At 42.1% G+C, this 18,414-nt stretch overlaps 1 protein-coding gene across 1 annotated transcript in view; it reads left to right on the forward strand.

Annotated features, from left to right (window-relative positions):
• Positions 1–18,414, forward strand: part of kiaa1109 (KIAA1109 ortholog) — a 63,285-nt gene that overhangs the window by 34,759 nt on the left and 10,112 nt on the right. The window contains exons 46-69 of the mRNA XM_042214149.1: positions 791–1,002; positions 1,875–1,958; positions 3,200–3,398; positions 3,581–3,640; positions 3,806–4,032; positions 4,995–5,162; positions 5,638–5,768; positions 5,854–5,977; positions 6,123–6,235; positions 6,711–6,804; positions 7,102–7,155; positions 9,150–9,412; positions 9,558–9,773; positions 9,980–10,160; positions 10,245–10,434; positions 10,796–10,957; positions 11,053–11,192; positions 11,402–11,597; positions 12,031–12,231; positions 12,381–12,557; positions 14,926–15,063; positions 15,535–15,780; positions 15,905–16,058; positions 17,762–17,919. Of these exons, the coding sequence (XP_042070083.1) occupies positions 791–1,002; positions 1,875–1,958; positions 3,200–3,398; positions 3,581–3,640; positions 3,806–4,032; positions 4,995–5,162; positions 5,638–5,768; positions 5,854–5,977; positions 6,123–6,235; positions 6,711–6,804; positions 7,102–7,155; positions 9,150–9,412; positions 9,558–9,773; positions 9,980–10,160; positions 10,245–10,434; positions 10,796–10,957; positions 11,053–11,192; positions 11,402–11,597; positions 12,031–12,231; positions 12,381–12,557; positions 14,926–15,063; positions 15,535–15,780; positions 15,905–16,058; positions 17,762–17,919 (3,888 nt within the window). The remainder of the gene's footprint in view (positions 1–790; positions 1,003–1,874; positions 1,959–3,199; positions 3,399–3,580; positions 3,641–3,805; positions 4,033–4,994; positions 5,163–5,637; positions 5,769–5,853; positions 5,978–6,122; positions 6,236–6,710; positions 6,805–7,101; positions 7,156–9,149; positions 9,413–9,557; positions 9,774–9,979; positions 10,161–10,244; positions 10,435–10,795; positions 10,958–11,052; positions 11,193–11,401; positions 11,598–12,030; positions 12,232–12,380; positions 12,558–14,925; positions 15,064–15,534; positions 15,781–15,904; positions 16,059–17,761; positions 17,920–18,414) is intronic.

Genomic DNA, 18,414 nt, shown 5'->3' on the forward strand with positions numbered 1-18,414 from the left:
TGTGTGTGTGTGTGTGTGTGTGTGTGTGTGTGTGTGTGTGTGTGTGTGTGTACACGTGTAATAAAGTTTAGTAAATGGATGTGACAGCTTAAAAGCTGTGACTATGTGAGGAAGGAACACAATGTAATGTGTTGTTGGATCCTTATCAAACCTGTCCGGGATAATTTGTTCCAAGTGATTAAGTTTTTGCTTCTTTTCCATGTGTTTACAAGTTGCTGCTACTAACTGATGTTGCAGTTAATGTAATAAACTCAAAACATCTTCAGCTGGAAGCACCTGCTGAACTTCAGCTTCTGTTAACATTTTGTCAAACTCCCATTATACATTATTCATTGTTAGTGTGTCTGAATAATCTGACCCATCAAACACTTTGTAGAAATTTTAGAAACATGTCTGTCTGTTAAGATGACTCCGTCAGTCTTACTTAGTCTGGTTTAATAAGACTCAGACATGTAGCTGACATATTTAGGTGACATTACTGGAGAAAGACTTTCTGTTCCTATTAATGTTGTTGGGTAACACTGAACAATCAACAGTATAAAATATAGGTTTTAATGTTTTTATACTGTGTAACATTATTTCACACTTTGATGCCAATTCCAACACTGGTGGGTAAAGTGGGATGGGTGTGTGATTTTATTTAAGCTCTGGGAAAAACAGATTTTCCTTATTTAGATCCATATTTGGAGTTTTTGGTTCCTTAGCATCTCAAAATTTGATATAAATTACTTAAATGACATGTGAGATCTTATTTAATGTTTATTCATCCCACCACTGTGCTCTTCTGCAGCTGTGCTCTTCTGGCTAAACTACAAAGCTGCATATGACAACTGGAATGAGCAGCGTATGGCCCTCAACAAGGACATTCACGTGGCCACAAAAGAAGTGGTGGATAAGCTGCCAGGCATTCAACAGACCTCCGCCCAGGCATTCAGCACCCTCTTTCTGCAACTGACAGTCAATGACCTGGGTATTTGCCTGCCAATTACCAACACATCTCAGGTAATATGCTATGACTGAGTCTCCCAAGTGTCATTGGTCAGTCCCTTTGAGCGTTAGATTGTTTTCTTATAAATAATCTTATATATTTTTAAGCTCGGTTTAGGATATAAAGTGCACAACTTATTTTGTTTTGTAAAAGTTTTAATATATGCTGACTTGAAATACACACTTTGAAAAGTTATAAAAAACAAAAATCCCCAACAAGGTGCTCTGCTTGTGGCTCTATGGCTTGCTTCCATTTTAATGTACTGATGAATCTACTAGTATACTGATTGCTAGTAGATGCCACAATCTGCAGTAGTTTTCATGGAAGACATTGATTTCCTATGTCTGCAAATACTCACTCACCTAGTGTAGCAGTAGGTAAACTGGAAATGCAGACTGCTTGCCTTCAAAGTAAAACTAGTTTATGTTGAAACATGTTGGTTACAGTCATAAGACACTGTCTTTACTTTGAAGGCTGCTGATTCCACCAAGCAGCAGCCAGCAACTTGCAGCAAAAACACTTGCTAACTGGTTAGACAATCCACATTTTTCCCTGGCTTCGGGAGATTTCCAGCTCAACACCAACCAGTCTGCAGGCATGTGAGACTGATGCCAAACTAACAGCCTTAAGAACTGTTCAGTGATGTTGAGCTACTCTTATCACATCTTATGTCAGTGCCTCCTCAACAATTGCTGTAAATCTGTATACAGTCCCAACAGACAGGCTTCCTCACAGTTACTTTAAGTCAACATGTGCATGTGCATATTGGGTGTCCTATATTTTACTGTACTCATTCATCATAGTTTGAATTATCCTTATTCTACTTTGCATGCTAGGATTGGAAAGATTTCAGATGCAGACAGTTATGTTACACTTATTTCCATAGAGAGGACAAGAACCAGTTACGGAGGGCACAAACTCTGAAGCTGGGGCCAGCTCTTCAGCAGGCCAGCAAAGAAATGCACGAAAAGTAACCAAAAGTTTATTACATCTCTTGGGATGGCTTGGTGTGAGGTGTTGACTGATACTGAGTGACGCTCTTCTATAAAACCTGTCACACTGCAGTATACTGCATCATAGGTGCTTTGTGGTTTTAAAAAAAAGCTTCTCTAATGGCGGCATAACAAGTAGTGAAGCTCGGGCTGGTGTTTTAGGTGTGTTTTCATAATAAAAGTTATGCCTGTTGGTATCCAGAGTATTGATTATGTGAGTGCTTTTAAGTTATATACGTTTCTATATGCGAGACTAGATTAAGAATATAGTTAGGTGCAGTGTTGCACATGGTGGGCTCTCTCTACGCTTGTATGCATGTGGTATTTTGCATTGGCTTATATCTGGGATCTTGTAATAGCTGCCCCAAAATTGTGGTCTGATTATTTTCATCCAGCTGATTGAAATGGGCTAGTAAATAGTTCAGATACAGATATATGTATTTTCCTAATGATAATGATCAGACTGCTATTCTGGGACTAATGTCAGGTTAATCAAATTCATGTAATTTGGATGTGTGGGTTTCTGTTTGTTTGTTTTTTCTTCTTTAATCACTGATTTTCTGCATTTGAACTTGAAATGTACTGAAGAGCTTGGTAACACTTCACTCAGAGATAGATTTATGTCAGTAGCACTTAAACTTGTTCCCTCGAAGGTTTTAAAGTGGACCTGTCTTGTTAAGCTTTTGACTTATTTTCAGGTGGACGTGAATATTAAACATGCTAAAATAACAAACAAAAAAGTTTCAGACCTTTTGGATCTTTATGATGCCCAGTCTTTACAATACACAGTTCTGGCTCCACTCTTTCACCTGCCATTCAAACCTTCCGTTGGTGAGTTTTAGGCCATAAGAATAAAGATGCATTAAAGAGACGGTGCAAAGGGTGTTAAACCAGCTTGTGTGGAGACAGACTATACAGAGGCCAGAAAGGTGTAAAAAGGATTATTTGTTTTGTACCGTGAATCATGTATAATCTAGAGTCCAAGCTAAAATGTTTAGAGCTGGAAATAAGCATAGCAAATCCCCTTTAATGTGCAATAATTTGCCATTGTGCTATTGTTCTTAATATTTGGTTAAGTTGATGACAGCTGTACAGAATGAAGTGTTGCCAACGCTTCCTTTTCCAAACAAATGGAGGTGGTTTGCCTTTCCTTGTACTCTCCCCCCTTCTCCTCTCTCCCTTGAGGCCAGAGTAACCTTTCTCCCTGCCATTCCACCAGGCCAATCACAGCATAGATTTTGACACGGGCTCTGCGCTGGTCCTGACCATCGAGAGCACACTGATCACCGCCTGCTCCTCCGAGTCCCTGGTGAGTAAAGGACACTTCAAAAATTTCTGCATCCGCTTTGCCGAGGGCTTCGAGACCTCCTGGGACGACTGGAAGCCTGAAGTCCGGGGAGAAATCGTCATGAATGCTTGTGAGTGACACAGTTTATGCAAATGTTTTTATCTAAGTGTTGCAGAAAGCCATTTCAAATACAAATTCTGTACTGTGTGAGCCCGTTCACATTTGATTTGTGAGCTAGTGGGCAGAAGAAGACTGTCAGTGTGTCTCTATAGAGATCATGAAAGATATTTGTTTGTATGTACTTGTGTGCAGGTGTAGTCCCTGACGGTACATATGAAGTGTGTTCCAGGACTACAGGGCAGCCCTCTGCAGGCAAGTTCTTTTAACTGTGCTCTGGTCTATTAAATATAGATCACACCCTAGAGCTGCACAATGATATTGAGACTGTGTGGAAAATTTTATTATTTATTGCATTAATTTTCCCAACATCATCCACTGTTTTCCCTCTCACTCCTGGCTTCCTTTTCACCAAAACAGAAAGCAGCAGCGCTGGTACCTGGACTCTCAATGTGCTTTGGAAGATGTGTGGAATCGCCGTTCACATGGACCCCAATATCGGCAAGCGCCTCAACGCTCTGGGCAACACGCTGACGTCCCTGACGGGCGAGGAGGACATAGACGACATCGCCGATCTGAACTCTGTGAACATGGCAGACCTTTCAGATGAGGACGAAACCGACTCCATGTCACCCACCACGCACATGGTCAGACACCGCTCAGTTCGTTTTTTATTACAGTTTAGTTTGAATTCAGAAGATTGCTAAAGAGTAATTGTGTATTTCCGCCACAGCTGGATTCAGTCGTTCTTTCACAGCCTGACTTTAACGAGACCCGAGCAGCTGTTGCATCAGTCAGATCAGATGGTCTCCTTTAGAAGTTAGAAAGTTCTCAAGAAATATCTAAAAATATATATTTCCAGTGTTGAAAGTTGTGAAAAGAAAAACTCTAAACTGAAGTGGGAATATTCAGCTGTTGAGTTTACTGCCAGTCAGTATCGCAGGTTCAGAAGAAGAAGTTCAACATTTAGGGAAATGCATCTATTCTCTTATTTTGCAGCTGGTAATATGAGAAGATAAGTACCACTGTGGTGTATGTAAATTAGATAACAGACTGCAGCAGCAGCTGTTACCTTAGTTTGATGCAAAGACTGAAAACAGGGAATGTGTTGATAACTAAAGCTGCCTCTAAAACAAATTGGTTTGGGTTGTCTGGGGGGCTGTTATGAGTTTCTGCTGGTTTCCAGCAGCCTCACAAGATTGAGGTCACAGCTCCCAGCTAAGAAACACTCAGGCACGTAACCCCTCAGTAAAACAGCAAATTGCTGTTTTTTCTCCTCTTTGGTTTTTGCACAGATTAAACAAACTGATAAAATGTGTTAGTTTAGGTTCTTTAGGACTGCCTATATTCTCCTTCACTAAGCCAACCAGCTGCTGTTCATTGTGGTGTCGCAGGTAAGCTCTACGATATCTTCTCATCGTGCTGTCGACAGGATAGTGTTTGTGGATTTCTAAAATGTTGAACTATTCCTTTAATAATGCATCAGTCCGTTTGAACAAATCCTACCTGGCTTGCTTTTAAAAAAATAAAATAAAAAAAGCTTCAGAAGGCAAAGTCTGACCCAGGCTGTTCCACCTTTCCATTCACCTGTCCCTGCTGTTATTTACAGACTCCAGAGTTCAGCCCTCGGCTGACCTTAAGGAAGCGTCTGGTAAACCACATCCTGGGCCTCAGCCCCAGGCCTCAGAGCATATCTGTCCCCATCGACTACTTAAACTGTGCATCTCCTTGCCTACCAGGCAGTGGCAGAACCCAAAGACCCCTCTCCTGGGCTTGTGTATGTAGCCGCCCGCAGTGTTAAACTTTTCTCCAGGCTGGTTGAATCACTTACAAGGTCACATTTCAGGCACTTGCACTTAAGTGATGAAGGCTGTGGATTCCAAAATTCTGAGCTGTGTTATTTGCTTCCACTGCCCTCCTCATTAAGCTTCAATGATGGGTGAAAAGAAGTAGATTAGTGGCCCATAATTCCCTTTGGCAATAAAGCTTTGTTTCCTTCTTTCACTAGGAGTTGTGGTGGTGGTGGTGGTGTCTCTTATTTGTGACATGGCTCCTGGTGTGTGGATAATTCTACAGATAAACTTCTAATGATTGAATCACAAAAATGCACCTTTTAATCAGAAACTGGGACATCGGGACGATGGATTCTTATTGCACAATCTGTTGATCAGAAAGTTTGTCACAGTTGTCAATCAATTTAACCACATCTGTGTGTTTCCATGTGTGTTTGGTTTCCTGCTTTGGTGCAACAGGAGGCAGTTGACCCCAGAAGGCCCATGGTGTCAGGAAACCAGATAATTGATGCTCGTGGGAGGAAGTTCACAAAAAGGGTCATTGACATCCGAGAACTGAATGAGCAAGCCAAAGTCATCGATGACCTCAAGTAAGACTCCAGCTTTTTGTAACTGTTCTGTTTAAAGAGTTGCAACAACTAAGTGACAAGCCGTGTCCTCTTCTTACGAACGCAGGAAACTGGGGGCCAGCGAAGGAACCATCAATCAGGAGATCCAGCGCTATCAACAGCTGGAGTCTGTGGCCGTCAAAGACATCAGGAGAGATGTCAGAAAGAAGCTGCGTCGCTCCAGCATGAGGGTGAATCCCCCGTCTCTTTACCTTCCCCGAGTAGAAGTGCATTCGCCACAGCACCTTAACTTAAAATAGCATGAAATCATGCTAGGGTGTTGGTCATGTTTATCCTTTTATGGACCCGTTTGTAGCTGTGTTTGTTCTTTCCCAGGCGGCCTCTCTAAAGGATAAGTGGGGTCTTGGCTACAAACCAAGCTACAACCGCTCCAAAAGCATCTCAGCGGCAGCAGGCCGGCCACCTCTAAAAAGGATGGACAGACAAAGGTAACAAAGAAGGGCAGCAGGAGGCACCTTCCCTGGTATCAGATTATCATAGAAATGACACCATTAAGGGAGCTTCACTGTAAACAAACAGGACCATGTGACCTCTGTCTCACTTCTCTGCTGCTGCTGCTGCTGCTGCCATTATGTTTTTCAAACATTTTCCCATTATCTTGCTGACAAAGAGGGACAGAGTGACTCACAAATTAGAATGTAGTGAAGAGGAAGTGCTCATTGCATTTTGTTTATAGTAATTATGCAGATTATCTCAGGATTAATGTAGTATTGATATTCAGGCAGTTCAGACCTTTCACAGGAGAAAAATATTTACTCTGGAGGGGTCAACAAATGCTCAACAATGACTTGAAACGAATCGTACTAATAACAGGCCGGGCTTTGACAAGTGTTGGCTGATTAAATGCCATATGTTCTGAAACAAAATCAAATAAAAATGAGATCCTCACAATGTTGGCTTCAGTTCCAGAATCGGAGATGTGGATGCAGATTTCCCAGATATCCGTGTGGACGTGTCCTCTCCGGCACCACGGGTCACCTTCAACATCCAGGACACGGTAAGCCTGCCTCCTTCATGTGTCAGATATCCATTGCTGTAGCACATTAATAGATTGCATTGTACCTCTTAATTGATTTATTTATAAATTAAAGCATTTCCAAACAAATCAATATTCTGTTTTTTGTTTTTTTAGTTTTGTGCAATTTTATATGCGATCATCTGCATCTCATCCATCATTTACATGTTTGTTTGTTACCATAACTGATCTCTGTTACAGCTGATTTGTACAGTATGTTGCAGTAGAAACAGAGGGATGAACTCTTGTTTTAAAAATAACTCTTCTGTCCAATTAAAGATTAATAATCAGGCTTTGGAGTCTGCACCTGTCAGTCCAGGAGATATATTCAAGGTATATGGTCCAAGAATAAAATTTAAAAAATGAAAATGCATAACCAACGCTGATCAAAAACTTCTGTTTCCTCCTCTCCTCTGTGATTACCTTGACAGTGCTGACAGGATTTTGAAAATGCAAAATCAAAACAGGATGATAAGACGGGAACTTTCGGCTATATGCAGTAGACATTCATTTGCATAATAAGTTAGATTTTGATTTATTACTGGTGCATGAGGATCATCCGGATTTATAATAAAACCTACTATTCCCTTAGCTGCTGAGTGTAAGAGTCAGCAATTCATCCCTGCTTTTATTTAGAATGACCTCAACCCAAGAAAGTTCTCAGAAAATCAATTGTTTGCAGAATAAAAACACTTTACAGTTGAATTGCTGCTTAATGAATTATAGTTTCACACCCCACACACACTCATCCTGTCTTGAAACTGCATAAAATAATCCATCAGCTTTTTTCTTTTTTTTAACCTTAGTATATTGAGTGATTTCTAACAACTATGCATGGATGGCCACTGAGTCACAGTCTGTCGGCTTTTGTTTGTCACAACAGCAGGTCCTTAATCGCCCCCAACAATACCAAAAACTTCACGAGGATAAAATAAATAATACGTTTAATATAAAGTCACCAGTTTACCTTTTAAAATGCCACAATCACAAATAATAACTCAGACATTCTGGGGAAAAGAATCCATTCTCTTTAACCCCACATCCCTGAAGCAGCATTTGTGGCTCATACTGTGAAGACGGCACTCATGTGTGTTGAGGAGAATAATAACTATATAAGAAAACTTGCTTATTATTTGCGGGCGTGACTGCAAACATAAACTGCAAACAACTTTCATAACTGTGGCTCCCAAACCTTTTTCAGACAATCCTCTCTTTAGAAGCCACAAGAAAGTTCCCTCCCCTACCCGACTGTTTTAATTACTTATTAACAATTTTTTTTTAAAAAGTCCAAGTGAAATTTTAGGGTTAAACAGGTGGTCACAGGCATGTGTGAACGTCACATAATCCATCATAAAAGATGATTTTGTTTAAAAAAAATCATTTATTTTTACTTAATTTTAACAAAACCAAGAGATTGAAGTCTTATAATGAAATGGTGACCTTATTATGTAGTTGCCAAGCAACCTGTAGCCACTTAAAATATTCGTCAATAGCGTAATCAAAATTCCTTTGATGACATGAGTTATTTAATCTCCCAAAGGAGCTTTCGTTGGGTTTATTTGCTCAGCACTGTAACTGAATGGTGATGAATCTGTTGTGCAGTTGTGTTATTTTCTTGGTGAGTGTAAATCTTTCTATTTTTTTTTTTTCCAATAAAATCATTAACGGTGAAATTGATAACAATAATCCTGATATTAATTAAAAAATAATAATAATCTCTAACTTTTTGATGAAAGAACAAGACTTGCTCAATAAATCAATACCACATTCATATAAAACTCTATATTGTCCTATAAGGAGTATTTGTGTCGCAGATGGATTATTTCTAATTTAACTGATGCTCACCTCTGTCAGTGTGTTTGGGATCTGTTGACCCTACACAAATGGGCTTTGTCCCTGGCTGTCATAAGGATACTTCTACACTTTCTTGGGCATTTTTCTGTTGTCACCATCCTGAGACGGGGTATGTCATCTACTCATCCTCATCTTCTTCCTTTGTTTCAAGCTGTCATTCCTCTTCACAGAAAGTGCATGACCTCTGAGCTCCTCGGTGAACAGTTGCAGGCAGTAGTGTTCTGCCTCTGGACCTGCAGAAGTAAAAGATTAAATTTGATTTGAGGAGTAAACACAAATTTCAGAACTGATCAGTTAAACTAATTAATAAGGTCCAGTCTACAGAACACTACTTCCTTTTTTGGGTGGATTTCTGCTGAAGACATCAGCTCCAGCTCTCAGATTCCCTGGATCGATGTCTCCACGTAGGAACAAATTTAGACAGACATTAAACCATTTCCTGTGTGAGTTTGACCTTTTGTCCTTTTCTAAAGTTCCCTGAGGAGTCAGAGGGGGACCTGTCGACAGTCTCCATTGACGATTCATCCCATCCTCATCACCTCCATCTCCATCCCCTATCTGTTGTCGATGGTCATCACTCAGTTTTCAGTGCCCCCGCCACCCCTGCTGTCTTCTCACCCACACTTCCCTTCCAGCATGACGACATAAGGCGCGATGACCTGTCCTCTTCCTCCTCGGAAGACTCGGACAAGGACGACTTCGAGCATGACAGACAGCAGAGCTATCGAAGGCCTGTGTGAGTTTATTGCGTTTGTCAGTGCAGGCGTGCTTGTTATGACAGTTAGGAAAAGAAAGCGCCATTAATTTCTTTTTTGTCTAAAAAAGAAAAGCTTTTCAATTTTCAGCATTCACTAAACTGTGCTGTCCTCCCTGATTCTCAGCCAAACGTCTCAGAGAAAGTCCTCGGGCTTTTCTGCTGTGAGTCAGTTGTTCAGTGAGCGCTGGCCAGGCACTCCTGCCAACCGCAGCTTCAGTGGCCCAACGACGGAAAGAAACATCGACTTTGAGCTGGATGTCCGTGTGGAAATCGACAGCGGGAAGTGCGTCCTTCACCCTACTACTCAACAGCCCGAGCACGAGGATGTTTCTTTGAGGAGGTGCAGTAAAAAGTTAATTTCTTAATCTGGGAAATGCAAACTCCTATTTAAAGTTGGTCTCACATTTCCTCCCAAATGTAGTATTAAGCGTAGATTAAATCAGACTCTATATTAGCAGAAGTAGCTGAACAGCTGTGATGGTTTATCCTCACTGGACAGAAGAAATGAGACATTCTATATTCAGTTCAGTAATTTGGGTTTTATAGGAGCTGTGAGCGCAGCCTCAAAAACCTGGACCAAGAATCTCCTCCCAAGAAGAAGAAGCTCCAGCCCAACTACCCCTCTTCCAGCCATCTCCTAGCTGGAAAGAAGTGTCCCTCCACTCTGCCGACCAAATCCAATGACTTGGAGACTACAGTTTTCTACATTCCAGGAGTGGACGTGAAGGTCAGATTCTCCTACATCATCCAAACTGCCAAGGTTCTTTTTTGTGCTTTAAATAATTATTTTTTCCTTTATTTTTCCCTGCAGTTGCACTACAACTCAAAGACCCTGAAGACGGAGTCACCCAACGCCTCGCGTGGATCCTCTCTCCCCCGCACTCTCTCCAAAGAGTCGAAGCTGTATGGTATGAAAGATAGCGGCCCTCCAAATCCTCCCAATGCTGTCCAAAGCAAGACTAACTCGCTCCTACCTCCCCCGCCCCCACCTATTCCATCAGGTACTGAGCATTCCCTCATTTAATTGCATGCCCTTCTACCATCCATAATCGCCGACACTAGAGTGCCACGCCTCTTCGATCCGATGATTTAAATCTACACGTGGACCGTCCAAATCAAATGCATGCGATTCCATCCCTTTTTTTTTTTTTTTTTTTTTTTTTAAAGGCATGGCTCTAGAGGGCACCCTTTGATCAAACGGGTTCATGCATATTGATGCGCCCCACAGAGGGAGAGACTCAAAAAGACAGTTTAAAAGAACCTCTGTTAATATGATTCCAGTTTATTTGAAGTTCAAGAAACAAACTTCTGAAAGTGCTGTTAGAGTGTGGAGATGACTTTAACTTTCATGTGTCTTTGCAGCTAAAGGTAAGAGCAGTGGAGGGGTAAAGACGGCCAAGCTGTATGCCTGGGTGGCCCTCCAGACCCTGCCAGAGGAGATGGTGATCAGCCCCTGTCTGCTGGACTTTCTGGAAAAAGCACTTGAGACAATTCCTATCACTCCAGTGGACAGGAACTACACAGGTGTGTTTTTAAAACCAGTCCTTTGGGACAGTGTTCTTGGAGGAATTGTGTGTCTTGATATTCATAGTAAACTTCTTCTGATGTCTTTCCATCAGCTGTGGCATCCCAGGAGGAAGACATGGGTCAGTTTGATACAGTGGAACAGCTCGAGGAATCGACCACCTCCCTGGTTTCCTCTTCAACGTCGGCATACTCCTCCTTCCCCGTGGATGTGGTTGTCTACGTCAGAGTCCAGGTACTGATGAGCTGTCATTCGTGCAATTTCTTCAGAGCTGCTTTGGAATTTAAGTCGACTGTTTATATAAATAATAATTAATGTGTTACATGTAAGAAAAAACTAAAAGCACAAGGAAAGTATTATGACAAATAACAATTACAAGTCATAAATTTACACTAAAATGAGAATTTTAGTGTATGAAAACATCTACTGTCTTCTGTTTCCAGCCCTCTCAGATCCGCTTCAGCTGCCTGCCAATGTCCAGGGTGGAGTGTATGCTCAAACTGCCCTCGTTAGACCTGGTCTTCTCCTCTAACCGTGGAGAACTGGAGACCCCGACAGGAGCCCATGTGACAGACGGGTCACACCAGCCCTCCTCAACTCCACCCGGGCAGCATATCCCCAAACCACCTCCCAGCAAAGGTATCTAGAGCATGACTTCCCCGTTTATTTTGGCAGAATAATGGCGCTCTAATGTGTGCAGAGATACGTGAACGAAACAGTCTTTTAAAGTCTTTCGCACACCGTGAGAATATCTATTAGCTGCCACTCCATGGCATGTCTGAGCCCTGTGTGAGTTAATGTTGCTCGCAGCATGTTCTCCTGCATTCATTACTCTTCTCTCCAGTCTGTCTTTATGCCAGATGATGCATGTTAAGATGCATCTCAGGTCTTGGAAATCTGTGAGTCACTAAATGCACAGGTTGGATAGCTGGTAGCTCACGCCTTTCCATCCTGAAATTGTGTTAGTGCTAATGCATTAGAGGATGTTAGACTTATATATATCACAAGTGTACAGTGCTGTTAATGAGTGTGTGACTGGATGATTTCTTTTGTCTCTCCTGCCCCCTTCCAGCATCTCCGTTGTTGGGGAGCCCTCTGGGCAGAAGCCGTCACAGCAGCAGCCAGTCCGACCTCACCGGGCCCCCGAGTAACTCCTCGGGCCTCAGCTTTACAGCCTGCATGTCTGACTTCTCCCTCTACGTCTTCCACCCCTACGGCGCCGGAAAGCAGAAATCTGCAGTCACGGGGTTGCCTCCGGGCCAAGGGCCGTTAGGTATGCTAAACATTTGTGTTATTCTTATCTGTTAAAGATACAGGACTGCATTTTATCCACTAATAAATGCACCTCTTCTAGATAGGATTGATGTAAAACAATTACATGCCAGCTGATCCCATCACCCATATCTCCTCCCCCTCCCGAAGGTACCGTGGATGAGGAGTCGACTTCAGTGACAGGAAGGAAAGACTCTCTGAGCATCAACCTGGAGTTTGTGAAGGTCAGCTTATCGAGGATGAGGCGAACAGGAGGCCCCACTTTCATTGAGAGCTTTATTCCTCTTAAAGGGGGTAAAATGGACACCACCCTCATCAACATCTCAGGTACACGGTCGTCTCCAGAGAAAAACACCTGTCCATTAGACAGATAATAACAATATTGGGAAGTTGACACAATTCCTGCAAAAGTTGAGGTATATTTATCAAATATATGCTTTCTGTTATGCAGCACAAAGTTATACAAAGTAAAAAGTTGTCAGTTTATTTTTGGGTTTATAGAAGAGTTTGCAACAGCAAAGGAAGGTGTTTGTCAAAGTGCAATGTTCAGGGGGGGAACTTGTTACAAATGGATTTTAGGGCAGAATTATCAAAAGCTGATTTGACTTGTGATTATTTTCAGCATTTTTATGTTCTCATGACTGCCCACATAAATACACTGAGCCATTTTAAGATGGCTGCTGAGTCGTGAGGCCTGCTTCTTGAAGGACTTTGCTCCAGCATGGTGCTGTGTTGATTCTGCTTTGATACTGAACCACGCAGAGCTTTGAAGATCCATATCTTCATGTTGTATCTGTCGTCTGCTAACGTGGGGGGACTGTCAAATATACTGTATGTTGAACTACTGGAACTGAACACTGCTAAAGCTGAGGTTTGTGCTGTTGTCAGTCCTTTAGCTTAGTTATAGTGTATATATAGAACTGGTTTTGCTGTGTGTTTAAAAATGATTCACTCTTTGCACTCTGCTTTTCATCAGTGCTTCTTTTTTTTTTTTTGTTACTTTTTAAGCCCCGATTTTCAGCCCATCACCTTTTCTTCTACGTCAGTGTTGGCTTGTTAGAGGATGACGCACAAGCGAGTCAGTGTTGCTAATCCGCTGGTTAAAATTCCCACAATCCTTCTCTGTGCACAGGGAGAGTGGTAGGGAAATGAACACTGACGCGGACCATAAATCAGCTTTTAAGTGCATCACTTAAATTGCTTTTAAGGTAAAACATCAATCATGCAGTTGGGGGTGACATTTGGTAAGCAGCTGCAGTTTTTTAGAAGGGTTAACTAAACCTAAATTAAATTCTGAAAATAGGCGTAAGGCAAAGAATTTTAGTTAACTGGAATAAATCCGGTTGCATGTGTCAGCACGCACAGCCTGAGGAGTCCTGGGCAGATGTGCTCAACAAGACTGGGACTCAGTGTTTTTGTTGGCCATCCTTTCTGTGAACTGTCTCAAAGTTGTCCCAGCTCAGCAGGAACTTTCACAACGTTGTGTTTTTTTGGAACTCCTGCATAGTGCTAAATATTTCATGTTCACTAAAAGTGGGAATCGAGAAGCTTGCCCCTTTCTTTCTCTCTGTAAAGCAGTCAGAAATACAGCCAGAGTATATGAAGTGGAAGTGACGTACAACAGATGCGAACCCTTTCAGAGAATCATCTTTAAGGGATATGAAACTCTGTGTTGAGTACTCAATCATATCAGCAGCACCGTGGGAATGTACTCCAGCACAGAAGCAGGCTGTTGTGACCCCAGCTCATCGGAGGGTAACTGCAGTAACACAAACAACCAGATGGAAACAGCTGAAGGCAAAAATGTTATCTTTTTATGAAAGTGATGAATACAAACAGTGAAGCCAAGCAAAGCACAAAGTAACAAAAGAAGTGGTGAAAGAGCCATGGGCAAATGGTGCTCGTCAGAACAAAGAAATAAAGGGCTCCGAACTTGAATTCCATTTAAAATTTACCAACTGATTAAAAAGAAAATTGGAAAAATAGCGAAAGAGCTTTACGCCATTAAACAGCCAGATTAAACCCAAACAGTTAGAACAAGCAACCTTAAAACCCGAGTCTCACTTTACAATAAAGTTATTCAACAAACCCTGTCCGGTCTCCAGTGCAAAACCTTTGCAACATGCAGCTGCAGGTATGCACGATAAGGTGTCTGCAAACTAGTAAAGAGAAAATGAGCATCTGGAAGCACAATCCGCTGACAAGCAAGTTAATAAAAAGAGAGACAATGACGAGCTGCTCATACCAAATCAGCCTCCCTGACTGACAGATCACAGCCACTTTTCAGAGCAGGTGTTGGAAGGGCTGGTGCACAGGCCTGGGCACCAGTCCAGTCATTCAGAGGCGGGCCAGAAGCAGCAGAAAGGCAGGATGTATGGTGAGTGTAGGCACCGATCCTGGAGAGCCTGCATGTTCAAAAAGAAACACTCCAAAATGGTTAGCCACACTGTAAAAAGAGAGTGGGAACATCAAGAGCTCTAACGCAGGGTTTGAAATAGGCATCTCACAGTGAGTGCTTGAGCTGCTGAATGGGACATTTTACAAGCACATAAATGAGACTGAAGAATACGTCTTTCCAATCTGTGAGAGTAAGTGCATACTTTTCCCCCTGTAGCTTTTAGAACTGTGGCCTTATCCTGTGCAGTCTTATAAAGAAGTCTTTCACATGCTCACTAATGTGATATTCTTCCGTCAGCTGTGTGTGACATCGGCTCGGCTTCCTTCAAGTACGACATGAGAAGACTGAGCGAGATCCTGGCCTTCCCGAGAGCCTGGTATCGTCGAAGTATCGCCAGACGCCTCTTCCTGGGGGACCAAACCATCAACCTCCCACGTGAGTGCTCAGCGGTTGCACTCGGGTGTTGTGATGGCCGTGTGTTGTTTACGTTGCCGGCTTTTAAGTTGTTGTAGAATTTCAGCTTTTATGTGGCATCTGACACAGGGAACAGTGAGCTTTTCCAGGCTTCTGTCAGTGCTGATCTTTATTTGAAATGATCAACAAACTGATGTGCTTTTACTAAAGCGAGATATTGTTGGCTTCTATATAAATCTCTGCACTGCCTCTCAGATGGGTTTCTAAAAACAAAATCTTTAACTCGGTGCAGAAATGAGTGAACATTTCTCCCCAAAAATTCTGATATGAGCACCAACATCCACCTGCTAACCTCTGTGCATTTAGCCTTTTTTCATTTTTAATATCCTGTCTCACTGGCAGTCCTTTAGCAAACATTTCCTGCAGTCACTTTACGTTGACATTTACAAAGGTGTCCTTTACTTACCTCTTCGAACCTTTACTTCGCTCCAGCTTCCGGCCCCGCCACTCCTGACTCAGCTGAAAACGTCACCCATCACCTGTCCCCCGAGTCCAGCCGGAAAGCTTACTGGAGGACGTGGGACGGCAGCACCGGGACGCAGCACGTGCCCCAGTCCCCCAACGTCTTTTCGGAGCACTCCACCGGAAGCAACATGTCCCCAGGCAGCCTGGGGCACCTCAAGTCCCCTGCACCTGGTCGCACCAGGAGCGTCTCTGACTCCTCCGCTCCGAGGAGAGGTAACGGGGAACATTAAATGCCTTTTGTTACCGGAGTACGAATCTTCACACCCAAAAATCCAGATAAGGAAGAAAAAGTAACTGCAATTAATTTTTTCCTTTTTTTTTTTTCATTGTTTTTTAGATTCAGTCACAAAAACATCGACTCCTTCATTTGGTAAAAATGGGAAGGCAGCAGGTCAGCAGGGGTCGCCATGGGAGACGCTGGTGGTGTTTGCCATCAACCTAAAGCTGCTCACCGTCCAAATGAACATGAGCAACGTGATGGGAAACAATACGTAAGTGCACCCACCGCTGTGCAAACACGTGCTAATAATTAGGATTTAATGGTTACTCTGGTAACTCAAACACAGAAGCGATTTAAAATTATTGACTATATTTTCATTTATAGAATATCTTGGCCACACTTGTCCAGTTTCACAAATCATGAAAAAAAAAACCCATTAAAATCAAAAGAACATAAAAGAAACTTTAGGAAAACAAACACAAAATATCATTAAAAATGAATTAGCAGGGGGATTATGCACTAAAGGAAGAAAAACACTAATTAAATGGATGAGAGATAAAAATCTTTCATCTGAAAGTATCTCATGATTTTCAATCAAAGTATATTTTTTGGCTGCCCCACTTTAACGCTTGTCGATGGCTACAACAGACTCTCATCTCATCTCAACAAGAATCAATTGCCAACAACATATAAGTGCCTCAGAAAAGCCAGGCGTTTTCACAGCCACACATCAGACAAAATCAGGCCTATTTACAACTACAAGGGTCTGTATTTTCTTTAGTATCCTAACAGGTGATGCAATCATTGAAACCAGCCTTACACTTAAAGTTGCTTTCAATATAATCCTTAGTTATCTTATACCCGGCCCTGTTGCAGTCCCTCAGTTCATATGTGGTTTGAAACCAGCTGATTTAGTTCCCTCCTGAGAGCCTGAGATGTCCACATTATATTATCCTTTCCTATTATGGTATCATTAAGATCCAAGTTATTGGAAGCTCTCTTATAGATTGGTCTGAATCCTTAAGTTTTTTGCTCGCATGCTGATCTAATTGTAGCAATTTTTGCTAGTGTAACATAATGACTTAAGTGAAAGATTCCACGCTTGAACAGTAAATTACTGACTGGAAAACACTCTTCATCATGCATTGTAGCTCTAAAAGCAAAACTAAAGTTATAAATTTAACTTAAGAATGTTACTGTCTAAATAAAACATAGCCAACATTGTTTATTTACCTTTTTACTGCAGTAAACAGCTGTTAAACTGGTGTACAGATGCCTCTGGGGTGCTTCTCCTGCACTTCTTATCACCCTTTATCGTCCACTCTTATGGGTTCAGTTTAACTCTACTGCACTGCTGGATTTTACCGTCCACCACAATATGGTGTCAGTACACCCCTGATCTCTACGGTTGAGGCTGAAGTGCAGAAAATGATGCTGAAGCGGTGGCAAACACAGCACCCTCATAACTAAGGCTGTGCTGTTTTATGAGCTCTGGGTCTCCATAAAGTTAAAAAATAACCCTCTTCCACAGTGGAAGTGTGTGGGCTCCACAAACAACACACACCTTCTGCTTCTTTCTCACCAAGGCAAGACAGTACACTTCTCCAGCTCTAATTAAATCATTTATGAGCTCAGGATATTCTTCCTTCATAAAAACTTTTATGCAAGGGTGCAGCCTGGATTTAAAGCGAGAATTGTATTGTCAAAATAGCTGCACTTGGATATAAGCAAAAAGGCAATAACACATCAAACTGATGAAGGTGAAACGCACAACGACACGTTAGAAAACACAGTTGACATGTTGACTTGTGAAAATGGGTTTAGCGCTCAGAACTGGCTGCTCGTTTCTTCCTCTGTTACCTGTGTTTATTCCTTGGAAACTTCTTGTGATGAGTCATTTATGTTTCATACAGAAGCCTTCTACATTATTCAGCAGCATTTCAGGAGCGCTCACAGTTGTGTTTGTCCCTGCAGCTGGACGACCAGCGGGCTGAAAAGTCAGGGCCGACTTTCTGTCGGAAGCAACCGAGACCGAGAGATCAGCATGTCTGTTGGCCTCGGCCGATCCAAGCTCGACTCCAAGGGCGGGGTGGTGGGTGGCAATATAGACGTGAACACCCTGGAGATGGTCTGTAAGTAAACAAGGCATCAGCTTTTCAAACATCTGGTGTTTTTCTCCAACTCGTTAGCAGCTTTTATTCTAACAGAGTGTAAAGTGTGGATGTGGAGCTGAGCCAAAGTTCAGTGCTAGAGTTCTTAAAACACTGGGAGCAGTAATGTAATATTATGCACATACAAAAATGTTTACTCTGCTAAATGGGCATAAAATGCATTTTATTTTATATATTACATTTAATGTTTAAATAGGCTAATATATAGATACAGCAGCCACTTGGAAGCTGGAAGCAACTCAGTGCATTTAGGCATGCAGACATAGTTAAGGCAACCTGCTGAAGTTAAACCAGAGCATCACAATGAGGATAAAAAGGGGATTTAAGTGACTTTGATGGTGGCTGGAGCATGGCTGTTGGTGTCAGACGGCCTGGTGTGAGTATTTCAGAAAAGGCTGATCTGCTGGGATTTTCCTAAACAACTGTGTTTTAGAAGTTTAGAAAGGCTGGTCTGAA

The sequence above is a fragment of the Haplochromis burtoni genome, unplaced genomic scaffold (assembly GCF_018398535.1).
Source record: "Haplochromis burtoni strain Fernald_Lab_line unplaced genomic scaffold, NCSU_Asbu1 Contig_523, whole genome shotgun sequence".
Lineage (NCBI taxonomy): Eukaryota > Metazoa > Chordata > Actinopteri > Cichliformes > Cichlidae > Haplochromis > Haplochromis burtoni.